At 39.4% G+C, this 16,330-nt stretch overlaps 3 protein-coding genes across 4 annotated transcripts in view; 2 read left to right on the top strand and 1 right to left on the bottom strand.

Moving 5' to 3' along the window:
* LOC132980807 (cytochrome P450 2G1-like) overlaps nucleotides 1-16,330 on the top strand; it is a 102,191-nt gene that overhangs the window by 4,336 nt on the left and 81,525 nt on the right. The window lies entirely within an intron of this gene.
* LOC132980808 (cytochrome P450 2F5-like) lies at nucleotides 738-7,794 on the top strand. The gene is made up of 9 exons (XM_061047150.1): nucleotides 738-1,106; nucleotides 1,840-2,002; nucleotides 2,347-2,496; nucleotides 3,369-3,529; nucleotides 4,085-4,261; nucleotides 4,517-4,658; nucleotides 5,068-5,255; nucleotides 5,345-5,486; nucleotides 5,601-7,794. The coding sequence occupies exons 1-9, from the start codon at nucleotides 936-938 to the stop codon at nucleotides 5,783-5,785; spliced, it is 1,479 nt and encodes a 492-aa protein (XP_060903133.1). The 5' UTR covers nucleotides 738-935; the 3' UTR covers nucleotides 5,786-7,794.
* On the bottom strand, nucleotides 6,419-13,376 carry LOC132980810 (cyclin-dependent kinase-like 1). Of its 2 annotated transcripts, none has more exons than XM_061047153.1 (10): nucleotides 13,305-13,376; nucleotides 12,565-12,746; nucleotides 11,993-12,114; nucleotides 10,500-10,572; nucleotides 9,487-9,577; nucleotides 8,938-9,138; nucleotides 8,459-8,541; nucleotides 8,303-8,359; nucleotides 7,937-8,086; nucleotides 6,419-7,608 (listed from the first exon to the last, which is right to left on the bottom strand). In XM_061047153.1, exons 2-10 carry the CDS (start codon nucleotides 12,730-12,732, stop codon nucleotides 7,513-7,515), a joined length of 1,041 nt encoding a protein of 346 aa, XP_060903136.1. In that variant the 5' UTR covers nucleotides 12,733-12,746; nucleotides 13,305-13,376; the 3' UTR covers nucleotides 6,419-7,512. The 2 variants fall into 2 exon arrangements, with proteins under 2 accessions (XP_060903136.1, XP_060903135.1); XM_061047152.1 differs by lacking the exon at nucleotides 13,305-13,376 and adding an exon at nucleotides 12,962-13,298.

Here is a 16,330-nt window from a genome sequence, read left to right on the forward strand (position 1 = left end):
GGTTCTTGTGATGGTTCTTATGATGGTTCTTGTGATGGTTCTTATGATGGTTCTTATGATGGTTCTTGTGATGGTTCTTGTGTTGGTTCTTATGATGGTTCTTGTGATGGTTCTTGTGATGGTTCTTGTGATGGTTCTTATGATGGTTCTTATGATGGTTCTTGTGATGGTTCTTGTGATGGTTCTTATGATGGTTCTTATGATGGTTCTTATAATGGTTCTTGTGATGGTTCTTGTGATGGTTCTTATGATGGTTCTTGTGATGGTTCTTATGATGGTTCTTGTGATGGTTCTTGTGATGGTCTGGTTATATATGTCTGTTGGGTATCGTGCACTTTGGGTTCTTTTATGTTGAATTGTATTTAATTATTTTTAGTATTTTACATTTGTTATGTTCTTGTTGTTGTTTATGTTCTTCTGTGTTTGGTTTAGTTTGTTCTTGTTTTTGCTGTTTGTCAAAGCACTTTGTAAACCTGTGTTTTTAAAAGGTGATATATAAATAAAATTATTATTATTATTATTATTAATAATAATAATAATAATAATAATAATAATAATAATAAAAACAAAACTTTCTAATCCTGATGAAAGAATATCTTTAAAAATGCATCATCAGTATTTCACTGAGGTATAAACTTGGACTAACCTCACCCTGGGAATCAGTGCAACAACTATTAAGGACTGCTCTCTCTCTCTCTCTCTCTCTCTCTTACAATAGGCCTACAGGAACACCCGGGGCCACTCCTGTCATGACTTTTATCCCATTTCACGTGTAGGCACATCCCACCAATCAACAAGAGTTTTGGTAAAATGTTGACCACGTGACAAACAGCTGGAATTGTTTTGTCACAATCAGTTGCTGTAGCTCGTAAAACAAGAGGAGCGGAAGTAACTCGCAGCAGAACAAAGTTGGGTATTTCCTTTCGTGACGCAGTATGGAGCTTTCTGTCACGCTGATTTCAGCCGGACTGCTGATTGTTTTGCTGTTGCTGTTAAAGTTAAAGAGCCGTAAAAATGTTTGTTTACCTCCAGGTCCGACCGCTCTGCCTATCATAGGAAACCTGCTGCAGCTGGATAGGAGAGCTCCCTTCAAAACTCTGCGTAAGGTGAGACGTTGCAGACGGAACAAGGTTGCAACACTTAACTTGCTGTGACACTTAGTCCACCGTACTCGTCGAGATACGGGCACAGTAAAAGTTTTATCTTTTTGGACCCCCAGTGTGCTATACGTGTAACCTTACGCACATTAAATCTTGGGGTTGTTTGAACGTGCAGAAAGGAACAGTCGTATTCCTAAATGACCTAACTGGCTGTTCATTTGGTTCTGAAAAGAGTTGACAAGTTCTGACAAATGTAGATAGTGTGTCATTTTTCCCATTTATCTTCGCAGGTGTAGTGTAGATGTGTTTGTGACTTGTAGCCTAAATCAGGGGTTCCCAAATTTTTCATCCAGCGACCCCCAAAGTAACGATGCAAGAGACCGGGGACACCTTCTGTCCCTGGAAGTGGTTAAAGAATAACGGTGCACACAGCAGCACGCACTAATGGGCCTATCCAAACACTGAGAACAACAATAAAAAATACAGCAGCCTTAAACTAATTGAACAACATTTTTGTATGTAATTTCACAATAATAGGTAAAATATGTAATTTCAAGTCATTTTCCAGTTTGCATTTGTTTTTTAGGCAACTCGAGCCCCCCCCCCCCCCCCCCAGAACCACTGGCCTAAATCATTATGTTTTGCACTGGGCTTGTTTACTTTGATTTGTATATTGCATGCTTGTGTATGCTACTGTACAATATTCCGATGCAGGCTAATTTCCCTGTTTAATCTGCAGCTCAGTGAGAGCTATGGGCCTGTGATCACTGTGTACCTGGGCCGTCAGCGCGTTGTGGTCCTGGTGGGGTATGATGCAGTGAAAGAGGCTCTGGTGGACCAAGCAGATGAGTTCACTGGCAGGGGGCCTATTCCTTTCTTGCTCAGAGCTACCAAAGGCTATGGTAATATGGGAATTTTGTGCTGCTATAACTTGTTTGAGTTCTTCTGAGCATTCCTGAAATCATTGTGACACTTTAAGTCCTGTGGCCAAACCTTTTAAGTCTTACCTGCCGCTGATGTTGTTTGTGCATAATGATGCTGACTAGAGTAAAGGGATTAAATACAGATAAGGTAATATTGTCGTACTGACTGGCTTGATACAATAATTAAAGGGGCTTGGGAAATATTTATTGATATCGTATTGTTAGCTTCCCTGTGATTTCCATCCCTGATTTAGAAAGTAACTTTTTGTTTAATCAAATGTAGAACGACTCCTCTCTAAATACCATTTCCATCTTCTTCTCAGGTCTGGCGATCAGTAATGGAGAGCGCTGGCAACAGTTGCGCCGTTTCACCCTGACAACGTTAAAAGACTTTGGGATGGGGCGTAAGGGGATGGAGGAGTGGATCCAGGAGGAGGCCAAGCACCTGGTGGCCCGTTTGAATAGTACCAAAGGTATGCTGTGTTTGCTCTGGCACAAATAAAGGGAGATTTGTGTCTTGTTTCAACAAACCAATACTCAGTAAAGTTAAAAAGCGAAATTTAAACTTCACTTGATTCTTTTATTCTTCTTCTTATTTTTTTAAATTGCAAACCTAAGCTGGTGTATTGCTTATCTGGATTTTCGGCAGATTACATTGTCCCAGAGAGTTAGTGATGTAATGATCTTTCTTTAAAGGCTTTCTATGTGATTTTTCACACTTAAATATAATAGAAAGTATATCCTCTGAAAATAACTCTGTGAGTCATGACTGTCTACAATAGGTGTAACACCCGAGTCCCACTGTCTGTGATGTTTTCAGAGTTTTCAGAGTCCTATCTTCAGTTTGTTTACATCGCCCGGACGGCCGGCTGACTCCTCCCCTCGTTTATAAAAGTTGTTTAATTGAGGGACTAGAGAAAAGAAGAATAACATACTGTACTCACTGCTTAACTGTGTTTCTAGATCACGCTCATTTCAGGTAAATTTACATGCAGTGTGAAGATACGAGCATAATAAAGATCGCTAGCATTAGCATGCTAACACAACAATGCAGCGCAAGTTGTTTTGGTTTCATGCTGGTGCTCAAGGGCGACATCTGCTGGATGAAAAAAATCACATATAAAGCCTTTAACAAAGAAATCAGCTGTGGTTTCTGGAAACTTACTGGAAACTAACTTAACCCTTACTGATGATGTAACAGATAGTCCTATCAATAATAGTGCTGAGGTACCAGTGAGTAAAAACGTTATTCCTGAACAGGTGGCTCAACAGGGTCGTATGGGAAATCACCTATCAATACATTTCAATGAAACTTTTTAAATGTATTTTTCTCTTCTCTTCCCAGCCACACCCTTTGATCCCACCTTCTTCCTGAGCTGCACTGTGTCCAATGTGATCTGCTGCTTGGTGTTCGGTCAACGCTTCAGCTATGACGATGACAGTTTTCTTCACCTGCTGAAGATAATCAGTGACACCCTGAAGTTTGGCAGCAGTCCTTGGGGTCAGGTAAGAGGAGAAGTAGTAGCATGGTGAGACTTAGATCTCTGCTTGGGTTAGAAATTAACATTTTTTTTAAACAGATAGTTATTGATTGGATGAACCCAGCCATTAGTTCATCTGTCACTAAAGTAAGTCCTGTAGCTGATAAATGGTTTGTGGTTCATGTCCTATAGAAGAAAAGTTATGATTGCCACTATGCTGACGGTGTTTCCCATCATTATTTCCTTCAAAAGGACGAAAATAAATGTGTCTTTGTTTTACACAGTGGTCAATCACAAACCTGCTGTTATTTAAAAAAGTGGATCTGACAAAGCTCAAAGAAAACGAAAAAAAAGTAGCACAAATGTTGTTATTGGTAACTTCAGCTAAACGCACTGTAAAAACATGAGTGCTGTTGGCAACATATTTATGTAATTAACAAAGTGCTAGCGCTCTATGGATCATTAATATAACGGAGAGTGTACCCTTTTAAAACATGTGGTATAAAATAGTTTTTTGAACATTTTGACAACCTCACTCGGCTGTGGGGACACGCTGATCACTTTTCTCTCCCCTTCACAGCTTTATAATATCTTCCCGAGATTGATGGAGTGGCTGCCAGGTCGACAGCACAAAGTGTTCGCTGGGGTCGACAAGGTGAGAGATTTTATAATGAAAAAAATCCAGGAACACCAGGACACGCTGGACCCCAGCTCACCCAGAGACTACATTGACTGCTTCCTCACTAGACTCAGTCAGGTACGGCAGAACTCATGAAGCTGACAAAGACTCTGAATTTAAACTTCTGTTTGTTTCATGTACTTTGAGGGGCTCAATAATGCTAACTCATTTCACTTACTTATAATTAGTGGATGCAGATGTTGAAATCCCTAATAGTTCTGCAATTCACCAACAAACCAAAGACCACTAGCTGCACCAATGAGCTCGCTCTTTGTCCTTGTAACATTTTGACTTTTCATATCGGCAAAAATGCTTCTTGTTTTGTTTTTGTAGGAAAAGCATCTTCCCACGTCTGAGTTCCACTATGAGAATTTGGTGGGGACAGTGTTGAATCTGTTCTTGGCAGGAACTGAGACAACCAGCTCAACTATCAGATTTTCACTAAGTGTACTGATCAAGTACCCAAAAATACAGGGTAGGTCACAAACACTAGTGCGTGTCAGTGTGTAAATTTAATTAATCTAAATCTAAAAAAATCTAAAACCAGGAACCGGATTTTACAGGCCTACTGACTTTTGTATCAAACAGGTTTTTTTTTTTAATCCACTATTGTTCTGCATCTTACAAGAGATCTCTTCACCTTCTTTATTTAGTTTTATGTAACACAAGTATTTTGAGTATGTTGAATTGCCTCTTCTGTTAGTTTATTTAGTACTTCATCAAAGATATGATGGCTAAAACATGCAGTGATTTCTCAGGATTAAGAAGCGGAAACCAGTAATGTGTTTGACAGTTTTTAATGCGTATACATAGAAAATAGTTTTTTTTTTTTTTTTGTTAAATTGTTTTGCGGATTTAATAATGTTTGCTTTGTCCTTTTATAGAGAATATGCAGCATGAGATAGACACTGTGATTGGGCAGGAACGCAGTCCTCGTATGGAGGACAGGAAGTCCCTCCACTTCACAGATGCAGTCCTTCATGAAATTCAGCGCCTGATGGATATTGTCCCCATGGGCATCCCTCATTATGCACTACATGACATCACTTTCAGGGGTTACACTATTCCAAAGGTATTGATGTTTTCCTCTCAGTAAGTGTTAACGATTTCAAAATGTTTAAGATAAAAACAGGATGTTCCATCTGATCCTTGTCTCTACAGAACACAATTATTATTCCCTTGTTACACTCTGTGCTGAAAGAAGAAAAACAATGGGAGACCCCTTGGTCCTTTAACCCCCAGCACTTCCTCGACCATAATGGCAACTTCAAGAAAAATCCGGCATTCATGCCATTCTCTGCAGGTAAGCCACTAAACAAATGTGCTTTATTTACTCTTAGCTGAACCTTTGACATATTGTGAAATCGGGTGTGGACATATTTTTAGTGTCATTTGTTTGATCCTATGTTGGATCAAGGAAAGAGGGCTTGTGTCGGAGAGTCGCTGGCTCGCATGGAGATCTTCCTCTTCATGGTGTCACTTCTCCAGCGTTTCACCTTTTCTGTCCCAGGAGGACCTGACGGTGTAGATCTCAGCCCCGAGTACAGCAGCTTTGGTAATTTGCCTCGCATGTACAACATCATTGCAACACCCCGATTGTAGCATTGACATTGTACTGTTGTCAACCTCTGTCTGGCCTTTGATTGATCACTTATATCAAGGAACCAGCAAGTTAAGCACCTTCACTTATCTTTTCGTGCATCTTGCGAGATTTGTCATGACCTTATGGTCTCCACTAACTCTGCCTTCTCAGGGCACACTGTGCACGCTCATTAATTCTGTAAAACCTCGGGGGCCACTGAGGTGCTGCAATCTTGTTAAAAAAAATCTAAGTGCATTTTCAGTTATGCAACGCAATGTACCCAACTGGCTTTCCTTAATATTTTGTTACACAAATGATTCAACCAGTGGTGTTAAGAATGAGATCATTTTCATGTTTATACAACTTTCAGCTTGTGCCGTACCTACAGTATATGTTGACCTTATTGAAAAGCTTTCTCTCAGTATGTCAGTCTGCCATGTAGCACCAACATGTTCATACAGATAGACCAAACTCTGACTTAAGATTCATTCTTTTTGTGGGATTCACAGCGACCAAAGGTTCATCATTACACACTTTAAAAGGGGAGGGTGAAGGGAGCTGTTCTCAATTGTTTGCAACCTGCAACCCTGCCACCAGATGCCAGTAATGCATACTCTTCAGTCCTATTTAGTGTTAGGAAAAAAAGTCATTGCTGGAATTTGAATGTTAGGTTTATTGAGTTGTTTTGGATTATTTATATATATATATATATATATATACATTGTTTCCCCATAAAACTATATATTTCATTTTTTTTCCAGTAGAAGATGAATCGCATGATATCGCATAAAAATAAAATCAACGTTTTATGATCTACTTTCTTTAAAAAAAAACCTCAAAACGGATTATATTGGCCAAGTTCCATCAATACTCTTGTGACTGCCCCTTACCACAGAGACCCTCTTCTGTTTTTTTTTTAACAGCCTGTAGCTCAGTGACGTAATGAGAGTATCATCTGTAATCTGATGAGTTCAAGGTCAGGTAATCGGTCAAGCTATGTGTCAGGTTGTCAGTTTGTTGATGCATGTTCAGGTGTATCACTGTCCTGTGTCTCAGTGACTGTACATGTCAGGCTTACAGGATCACTGCCAAAGACAGCGGCTGCATGTGTTAAACTCATCATATTACTTAAGAGTAGCAGGTATTAATAATCCTTAACTGTATTTCACAACAAGTACTTCATGTTATAAATGGTACTGTGTTATACATTCTGTCATTTTTTAAAATTGTGTTATAAAGCTAACTCATTGCTTCATCCTATATTTTAATGATACAATTAAAGAATAGTGATTTATCGGCTCTTTTCTCATGTAATGATCATATTTTGTAGCAAGTATGAACCTGCTGTCTTTCAGTGACCATACTGCTAAAAAAAACTATTCAGTTCATGTGAGGATGGCACACTGTTGACCTTTAGGATGCATTTCATGTCATTTATGTATCTATAAAAAAAGCAGAAACTATATTGCACCTGGTGTAAGGTGTTGTTGGCTCTAACACGTCCTTTCTTTGGTAATAGTACTCTTAAGTGTGTCTTAAAATGTAAATGCCCAAACTATCGTATGATGTGAAGAGAAAATGAAGTTAAATGTCACAAAAACAGACATGGGGAAAGTGAAGACAGAATAAAAAAATATACATTCTTACTGTCACACCAAGAATGAATGCGTCTTCAAGATGACTGTTTTGAAATAATTCCACAAGGCATACGGTAGCACAAGTCCGTTTTTTTTCCAAGGTCAATAAGTTATATGTTGGGCAGGTGATATTTATGTTTCACCTGCTTCTTGACATCCGGTGCTGGTGAGATGTTGCTGTTTGGAAGCTGAGGCAGGTACTGCGCCTGGAGGGAGAACGAAGAATACAGAGAGTTCACTACCTGAATGATTTTCTTTGGGTTTTGTTCTGTCGGGATGATGATTCATCAGAGCGTGAGAGGGATTCATTTAAATCATGATTGGGTGATTAAAAGCATGAACTTTCTTTTGGGAGAGGGGTGGTTACTGTAAATAAATTATTTTTCAAATATATCTGAGGGCTTCTTCTGTGTGTCATGTTTTTCCAAAAGGCATTTGCAAACATCTGTAGCTCTGTGGCTGTGGCATAGATTGTACGTTTGACGTTATGGGTAGATTCTTGTTTATACAATCAAACAATTTTTTGATAAGTACCCCTGGCTGTCTGCGGCGAGACACTTTTTCGAATCTTCTCCCGGGGCGCTCACTCTCGCGGACCCAGTTGGCTCCTTCTTCCTGGAAGTACGGCAGCTCCAGCAGCTCTTCACAGGACAACCGGAGAGACGGGTCCATCACCAGGCATGACTGCTCATACACAGACAAAAAGGGTTAGCGTGGAAGGCTGGGGATAAATGAAAATAAAAAATCACTTTTTTTTAATATTTAAAATTAAAAGAACTCATTACTGACATGAAGTATCTTTAGATTTTCTTACTGAAATGTCTCATGTTATGGTTATTGGTCAACATGTGTAGTATGCTGAATAGTGCTGGTGTATCAGTCAGGTTTTAATACACATACCTTCATAACCTGGAGGGCATGAAGAGAGACTCCACAATAGCGCTTTTCTAAGGGCTCCTGGGAGGAATAAATAGTGAAGAGTCACATCCAACACGCTTAATTGCCTCTGCATTAACGACGTACTGTATGCATTCTAAACAGTAACAGGATCCTCACCGTCGTGTCGGGTTCGGGAATACTGACTCCACTGAAGAAAACGTTGGAGCGGAACACCTGCTGGTGGCGAGGGATCAGGTCACCTGAGGTCAGAAGGGAGACGGTCAAAATGTTTTATCCTGAACTGACATTTAAATCCAAGAGTCAAAATATTTGTAGTTTGACTTAAAAGCTTGAAAATAAAGAAACTCTGGTTTTGTTGTTACCTCACAAAACAATATCAAAAACTGATTTTAATGATGTTTCACCAAATCCACTATACTCAGGGCCAAGTTTAGTAGTTTCTGTATGTTACTTTGGAGTATTTATCTCTGATTCTGTTTTCTTTGAAGGAGCCTATTTCGATAACTTTAAGTATGTTTTTGGACTTCCCTCTAACATACATAGAGTATATCATGCTTTGAGTTCATGTCAGCTCATTCATGGATGCATTTTTATCTTTTTTAAAAGTCCAATAATGTGTTCATTGATCAGTGTACCTAGAGTTTGTCTGATGAGATAAAGCTGGTCTACGTCAGACTTCCCGGGCCAGAGAGGATTCCCATGGAGCAGCTCAGCAAAGACACAGCCCAGAGCCCACACGTCCACAGGCGGTCCATACTGAGTGTCCCCCACCAGCAGCTCAGGGGCCCGGTACCAACGCGTCGCTACGTAATCTGTGTAGTCGTCCTCTGGTCCCGCTGAGTACGGAGCACACACACTTAGATACTGAATAATGAACACTAAATAACAAATACATTGTAGAGGAAGGGATTACAAGGTGTGCTGAATGACTACATGTTAATGTATTGTAACATAACACTGAAACCTAATGCGGGGGGGGGGGGGGGGGGGGGGGGTAAACAGAGACACACTGCACAAAGACGCACTAACTGGCTGAATGGTCTTCCTATGCAATGCATTCATTGAAACATTGAAAGTGAGGAGGGCCATTGGCCTGAGCTGATCCAGGTTCCATGTTGAATAAGTAATTAGAGTCACATTGACACTAAACGCACATAAATGCACTGACTTCCTGGATGACCTACTCAGAATGCGAGCGAAGCCAAAGTCGCACAGCTTGATGACTCCGGTTTTGGTGAGGAGGATGTTCTCCGGCTTTACATCACGGTGGATGCACTGCAAACATAAAAATTGCTCAGGATCAAGTATTGGGCAACATGATACACAGTCTCTTTGTGACAGAGACAGCAGGGTTATATTAAGGCTGCGGATTAGAGACAGAAACCTAAACATGTTTCAATATTGTAAATTGAAGACTGTTTTACATTCACTGAGACCTACAATGACCCCTGCTGTGAGGAGAGAAGCCTTAACAGAGTTTGCTTATTGTGGTCTGTAAATTTTAGAAGTTGGTCAAAGTGTTGAGATGATGCAAATTTCTGGTCAGCTTCATTTAATTCTCATACAAATATTTTGCACTGAAAAGTAATCGAGTGAAATAGATTAAGTCTCTACTATTGTCACAGAAAATAAATAAAAACATCTCAGCAGCCGATAAGATTTATTTTGCCAGCACAAGTCTTTTGCAGACATAATAATTGATTAATTTTGACTTGATTTGGCATAAATCATGCAATGACCCTGCTAATGAGTCCCAACATAGATGAAAAAGTAGAAATGAAGTTAAGCAGCATACTGGTACAAAAAGACAACAGTATGTAGATTATACAAATCAACATCTAACTGTAAATCAGATATGTGAATTTAAATATAAATTTCTTGAAACAATAATCAGATGCTACATGTTGACCAGGAAAAATGTGTTTTTGGAGGGTTTTTTTTCTTTACAACTTCACTGTTGGCCGGTTCGACTGTGGATCTCCTACCATTAATATTTAGTTTGGATCATTGCATGGCTAGTAAAGATTGTTGCAATAATCTCAAAGCCCAATAACTTCAATATATTGCACATACAGCATGGACATATTATTCTAAATAATTTTGAGAAACTCTATATGTAATTTAGGACAATGAAAAATTAAAAAAAACACCACTAGACAGACAAAAATCACTAAGTACCAATTTAAAGTATCCTTACATGGTGCTTGTGGCAGAAGCTCACAGCCTGCAGAGTCTGCCACACGATACTTTTGAGCTGAGCCTCAGGCACCCTACAGAGAACAAGAGACAAAGGAATATTTATTGTTTGTAACAGGAAGAAAGCAAAGCCTGTTTACTCGCCGTGTTGTCCTCATCTATTATTCCAGCAATTTCAAAAAAGGAAGTGGTGCTCTCGTCACCTGGGTAACCTTAGGACCGTCTCTAACAGCAACAGCGCCTTTGTTTTCAAAAGCAGCTATAGGGTTTCTGCTGCACAGCCTTGTGGGAAATGGAAAAATGATTGGCTAACCAATGTGGCCCAGGCTTGCTCTGTGACCTCACATAGCACAAAAATATGCAATTAAAATAAATCCTGTGACAGCATATTGCATGAGTAGTGCTCAAAGCATAGAGGAAATAAAAAAGAACATTTCTTCCTTAACACTCAAGTTCTTTTCTGCTTCTGACTTCCTCCAACACTCTGCTGTGGACTTTCCACGTCATTGAGATTATTTGGCAACACTTGTGACTTCCTCTTTGTTATTTACGTACTTCCCTTCTCTCACACAGTGTATGCTGAACAGAGACCCCCTTAAAAGAGAAGCTCCTTCTTAGTAATGGAAGAAGTGTTCATATCCTTAACTTAAGTAGAGGAAACAAAATTACAATGTAAAATGTTTCCATTGGAGGTAATGATCCTGCATCCAGAACTCCAGTAAAAAGTATAAACAGCTAAATCAAATTAACATTAAAAAAATCAACCTACTTATTATTAAACAGAAATGCCCCTGTAAATACATTCATATTTAGTACAGTCTTTATGATGACCACTGATGCAGCATTCTAATATTGATATAATTGGGTGGTTAAATCTCGGCTGCAGGAGGTGCAGTGGTTAGTGCTGTTGCCTTACAGCAAGAAGGTTCCTGGTTCGAACCCCCCCGGTTGGACAGGGGCGTCTCTGTGTGGATTTTGCATGTTCTAAACACATGCTGGTTAAAGGGCTAATTGGTGACGCTACGTTGCTCCTTGAGTGTTTGTCTGACTCAACCCACCCAAAGAAAGCTGGATTCAGCTTCAGCCACTGGCAAACCCAAACGAGACCAGGTGTATAGCTAACGGAGTAGTTTAATCTTTAAAAATGTATCATGATTAAAAGTACAGAGTAGCAAGTACAAGTGCTTTAAATCTGCACTTCAGTACAGTACATGAGTAAATGTAATTATTCCGCCACTGTACTTTCACTTCACTTTGGTCCTTATGCTTAGAGAGGTGTAAAGAAAATGAAAAAGAAAGATGAAAAGGGAACGATAATCTTCAACTTTCATAGTATAAGGTCCTTCATTGAGACCAACAAGTTATGGCCCTCGTTGGTCTTACTCAGGACACAAAACAGAGAATGGCAAATGTGTTTTAATCATACTCAACAACACATCCGACATACACCACATGGCAAGAGATGACAGCCTGTTTCCTGCTGGACTGACTTACCCTCGAGGGTGTCTGTCCAGCTCGTTGAGGACCGTCTGCTCACAGAACTCGAACACAAGGTGGAGACGTCTTTTCCTCCTGAAGACCTCCAGCAGGTTGACAAGGTTCACATGTTTCAGCTGCTGCAGGGCCGACGGATGTAGGGAAAAATGTTTTAAAATGTGGAATTAAATGTATGATTACAAGTTAAATCAAAAAACTACAGAGGATCTAAGGTGCACCAACGCTTACACTCTTTAAATGCAGACTGCAAACCCTTATTTACCCTTATTTACTGCAGCCTCCTTATTACATGTTAACTTTTATTTTACATGTGTGATTAGTATTTTTTTTTTTTACCTCAGTTTCATTAAAAAGTATGCATGTTCCCTCTTTCATTCAATCCTTATTATTTATTTATTTTTAAATAAAGTCTTGTGCGTGATAACTGTAACACTGTGCATTACACATCTTTAACATTATAACAAAATAACCTTTCTATTCTCAGTGAATGCATGCAGAACTATATATAAGTACACATGTCCACATGTGAGCAAACTTGATACTATCTGGTGATGCCAATCTCTTCTCACCTTCAGCATACGTATTTCCCTCAATGCAATCTTCTTGATTACAGGGTCATCTTCAGACTCTACAAACTTCTTGATGGCGACTATCTGCCCAGTGTCTCTGTGTCTGCATTTGAACACAACACCGTAGGAACCCTCTCCGATTTTGGCCAGCTTTTCGTATTTCTCCATCGTGTTGTTGATGTCTGGGGAAAAAAAAAGAAAAAAGAAGGTGATTACAATTAACTCCCTTAGATTATCCAATGTAGGCTATTTCCATGTTTTTTTTTCTCTGTGTCTCAGTTTTCCTCTGCTGTTGATTAGACTTATTTTAGGTTTTAGACTTGAAAGAGATGTGAATTGTTTGTAGACGAACTACAATCCAATCAGAGTCATCATAACATTAGGCTTTGCTACTCACCTGTTCAGAATCGTAAAGGGGCTTCATCAAGTCAACAGCGAGTCAGTGGGTGATTTCAGCGTCAAAACCCGCAAAGTTACCTGTTTGCTTGCTTATCTAAAAAATATCTACTGTAAAAAGACTACCTTTCAGGTCCGTCTCCCCTGTCTCTACAACAGCTTTACTCACTCCCCCGTCTCCTTCTGTGCGTCCTCGCTACCTTGGCAACCTCTGCTTGTTATTTCCCTTCTCCGGCACTTTCCACTAACTCAGAGTAAGTCTCACGTTTGAATAACAGTGAAACGCTGTCTCTGTATTTTCGTAGATACAAATAATCGGCCGTTCATTACGGTGTTGAACTTACCCCTTGGAAACTGCGCAGAAAGAGGGCAACAGAAATATGGCACAGGCTCAGGATGCTAATTCACAAAGGTGGCTACGAAATTTATAACACGCACTGGAATACACTTGCGTTGTAACCATGGAAACGGGGGTACGACTTGTCTTGTGAGGTGGACGCACTCACACTGCACACCACCAAATAAGTTTATTAGTGGCGGCCTAAATGTAATATATATTGAAATAAAACATAAATACTTTCATGTTTCTATGTTTTAAATTTACCAGATCTGTTACACCTGATTGGTCATAAAGTCCCACAAATAGGTCTCTGAATAGGTCAAAATATTGGTAGAGGAAAACAAAACTTTATAGGCTAATTTACCAAATAGTAGGTCTATGCCATAGACTCTATGGCATTCTGATAAGGCAAGGCAAGTTTATTTATGTCGCACATTTCAACAACAAGGCAATTCAAAATGCTTCATCAAAAGCATCATGACAGAAGAACTGAAATTATTAAATCTGAAAATATGTTCAAATAAAAATAATTCAAATGAAATTAATTGAAATAAATAAAGTAAAAATATAAAAAGAGTTAAAAGTTACAGTGCAGTAAGTTACAGTGAGTTAAAATGTAAAATCTTATTAAAGCTGTTTAATTAAAGGCAGCTGTAAACAGGTGAGTCTTCAACCTGGATTTAAAAGAGCTGAGAGTTTCAGCAGACCTGCAGTTTTCTGGGAGTTTGTTAAGTTAAACCATTTCAATTTCAATTTACAACCATTGCTAGGATAGGTCTATAGGCTACAGCAGCTAGGCTATTTAAACAGAAAGGCAAACAATGGTACAGTTTTGATAGGCCTTTATGTAGCCTATAGTCTAAAAAGCCTAGCTGTTAAGTCATAGCCTATCTCTTTTCCACAATGGGCAACCTTTATTTTCATTTATTTTAATTATCTGAGCAGGAAGGCCTACCGAAGAGGAGATCTGAGGCAGGCCTATATTCTACGACATTAAGTTAGTCACAATTCACTTGAAAAAAAAAGATTCTATGTCAAAACATTTGATCGCTTTAGTAACTTGGGCTTATATCAAACAATAGGCTATAACATATTTAGAGTAGCTCACAATGTACAACAAAAATACACTGTAGCCTGTATGTTTACGGCAAAATCAAATTTAACACTGACCAAAGTTATTTAACTGAATAATGACAATTAATACTTACAACTCAAATTTTCTTGAAGCCTAACACTAATGCACTTTTACTTTGAAATGCAGGAATTTAACTTGTAGTCTCGTATTTCGACTTGTACTTAAAGATGTCAGTTTTTCTTTTCAGCACTGATTACAGTGCAGTGAAATAGGGACATACGTCACTTTATTATGTACCTTAACTTCTGCACACACACCAGTACTAGATTAATACATAAACTGTTTTCTCAAGTAACGCCTCACTCCATGTCTACAAACGACTACAAAGGCTTCACCATCAAGGAGACTGTTAAAAATAATCTACAGGATGATGTTAGTCTGTCACTTTTATGAAGTGTTAGCAGGACCACATTAGATGTGGTATCGTGATTAATAGACTATCTGTTCTCTCAGCTGACTGTGATGTTTTTCTCTAGCACGTCTGGCTCAGAGACTTTGGAGTTTGCCTCAGCCGTATGGGGGTCTTCTGCACAATCACACAGAAAAATCATTTAGAACGTCTGTGTGAATGATGGGAAAGGGGACAGCATCGCACTCTAGTGCTCAGAGACACACAGACACCCCGAGGTGCTGGCATGGGAAGCCTTGTGGTGAAAGGTATGAAATACCCCATGGCAGACTTGGTTAAAGGTGCTGTTTGATAGAGGTCAGTAAAGGCAAAGAGGTTGTTGTGTTCATAGTCACCAATGTTTAAAATCAGGCCTGTGTGTATGACAGGAACACAAATGAAGAACAGTGTGTCTTCAGTGTGGTTCCCCCTGTTTACACAGCTTAAATGTTGTCTTTGTCTTATACTTCTCTTGACTGTATCAAAGCACCCAAGAGTAAAAGAGGCCATTGTCTTCTGCATTTGTTTTTTTTTTGCCTTTGCAGAGAAAGGTTGGCAATTATATTTGACTGAGCTCCTCTGTCTATCTTTGTATATTGCATTTTTTGTGTGTCAAGAGAACATTAGTGTTAAGAAAGAAAAAGACTAAACGTTTAATCATATAAGGTTCAGTCTAAAGCCACTATATTTGTTTATGTTCCATTTTTGACCACTAGGTGGCAGTGCACACCCAATCAAAGCTACAGTCCCAACACAACAAGACAAGTTACAACAACGTTTGTTGACATTTGAAAGCCACACTTTTTCTGGTCTCACCCTCTTATCATTAACAGGAATCAGAGAAATAGTGAAGTTAGCAACGTGGGAAGAAAAATAGTGAAACTCTCTGATTGAGAGATCTTTGTTTTTCTATTGTCATTGCAGCCTACGTTTTGTAGGGGATTTTTGACTTCAGTTTCCTCATGTCAAATGTCATTTATTGCCCGTGTTTGATGAATAGCTCATTCTTCACAGCTGTTCCACTGAATACAAAACAATAGACACTCATTGGAAACACATTTGGGAAAAACCTTAAAGACTCCAGACTTTGCTTTTGCAATTTTCAATGGTTACTTCCCTGTTTATTCATATTTCATATAGACCACATGAAACCATCACGGGTTTGTTTAAGTTTTGCCTTCCCTTTGAAAATACACAAGCACCCAGACCTGGGGCAGTGCACACCACAGTCCAGCCTTGTTGTTGGCTCTGCCACTGTTCTACTTTTAGACCTGCTAGTGTCCCCGTCCTGTTGCCTGGCATGGTCTTCACCTTCACAGCCACTAGGTAAATGTGGCTGTCAGTTTGGTGAGACACTGGTGCCATGCAAGGCTTGTTGACATGTCAGTCATCATCACAGCCTCGGAGCCAGTCAGGCCAGTGAGTGTGAGAGCACAAGCATGGGTTCCTCTAAAGTCAGTTATTTAGCGTGTTCAGCTCCTGGCTTTCTGATGTGGACAGAGGGCAG

Source organism: Labrus mixtus, chromosome 9, assembly GCF_963584025.1.
Source record: "Labrus mixtus chromosome 9, fLabMix1.1, whole genome shotgun sequence".
Classification (NCBI taxonomy): Eukaryota; Metazoa; Chordata; class Actinopteri; order Labriformes; family Labridae; genus Labrus; species Labrus mixtus.

What these genes read in the sequence shown, in the direction of transcription:
- LOC132980810 (XM_061047153.1), bottom strand. Translation starts at nt 12,732, where the DNA reads ATGGAGAAATACGAAAAGCTGGCCAAAATCGGAGAGGGTTCCTACGGT. An exon ending in CTGGACAGACACCCTCGAGG is followed by an intron (nt 10,573 to 11,992) that starts GTAAGTCAGTCC and finishes TGTTCTCTGTAG; the next exon opens with GGTGCCTGAGGCTCAGCTCA. An exon ending in CTCGCCGCAGACAGCCAGGG is followed by an intron (nt 7,609 to 7,936) that starts GTACTTATCAAA and finishes TTCTCCCTCCAG; the next exon opens with GCGCAGTACCTGCCTCAGCT.
- LOC132980808 (XM_061047150.1), top strand. Translation starts at nt 936, where the DNA reads ATGGAGCTTTCTGTCACGCTGATTTCAGCCGGACTGCTGATTGTTTTG. An exon ending in CCGTTTGAATAGTACCAAAG is followed by an intron (nt 2,497 to 3,368) that starts GTATGCTGTGTT and finishes TTCTCTTCCCAG; the next exon opens with CCACACCCTTTGATCCCACC. An exon ending in CAAGTACCCAAAAATACAGG is followed by an intron (nt 4,659 to 5,067) that starts GTAGGTCACAAA and finishes GTCCTTTTATAG; the next exon opens with AGAATATGCAGCATGAGATA.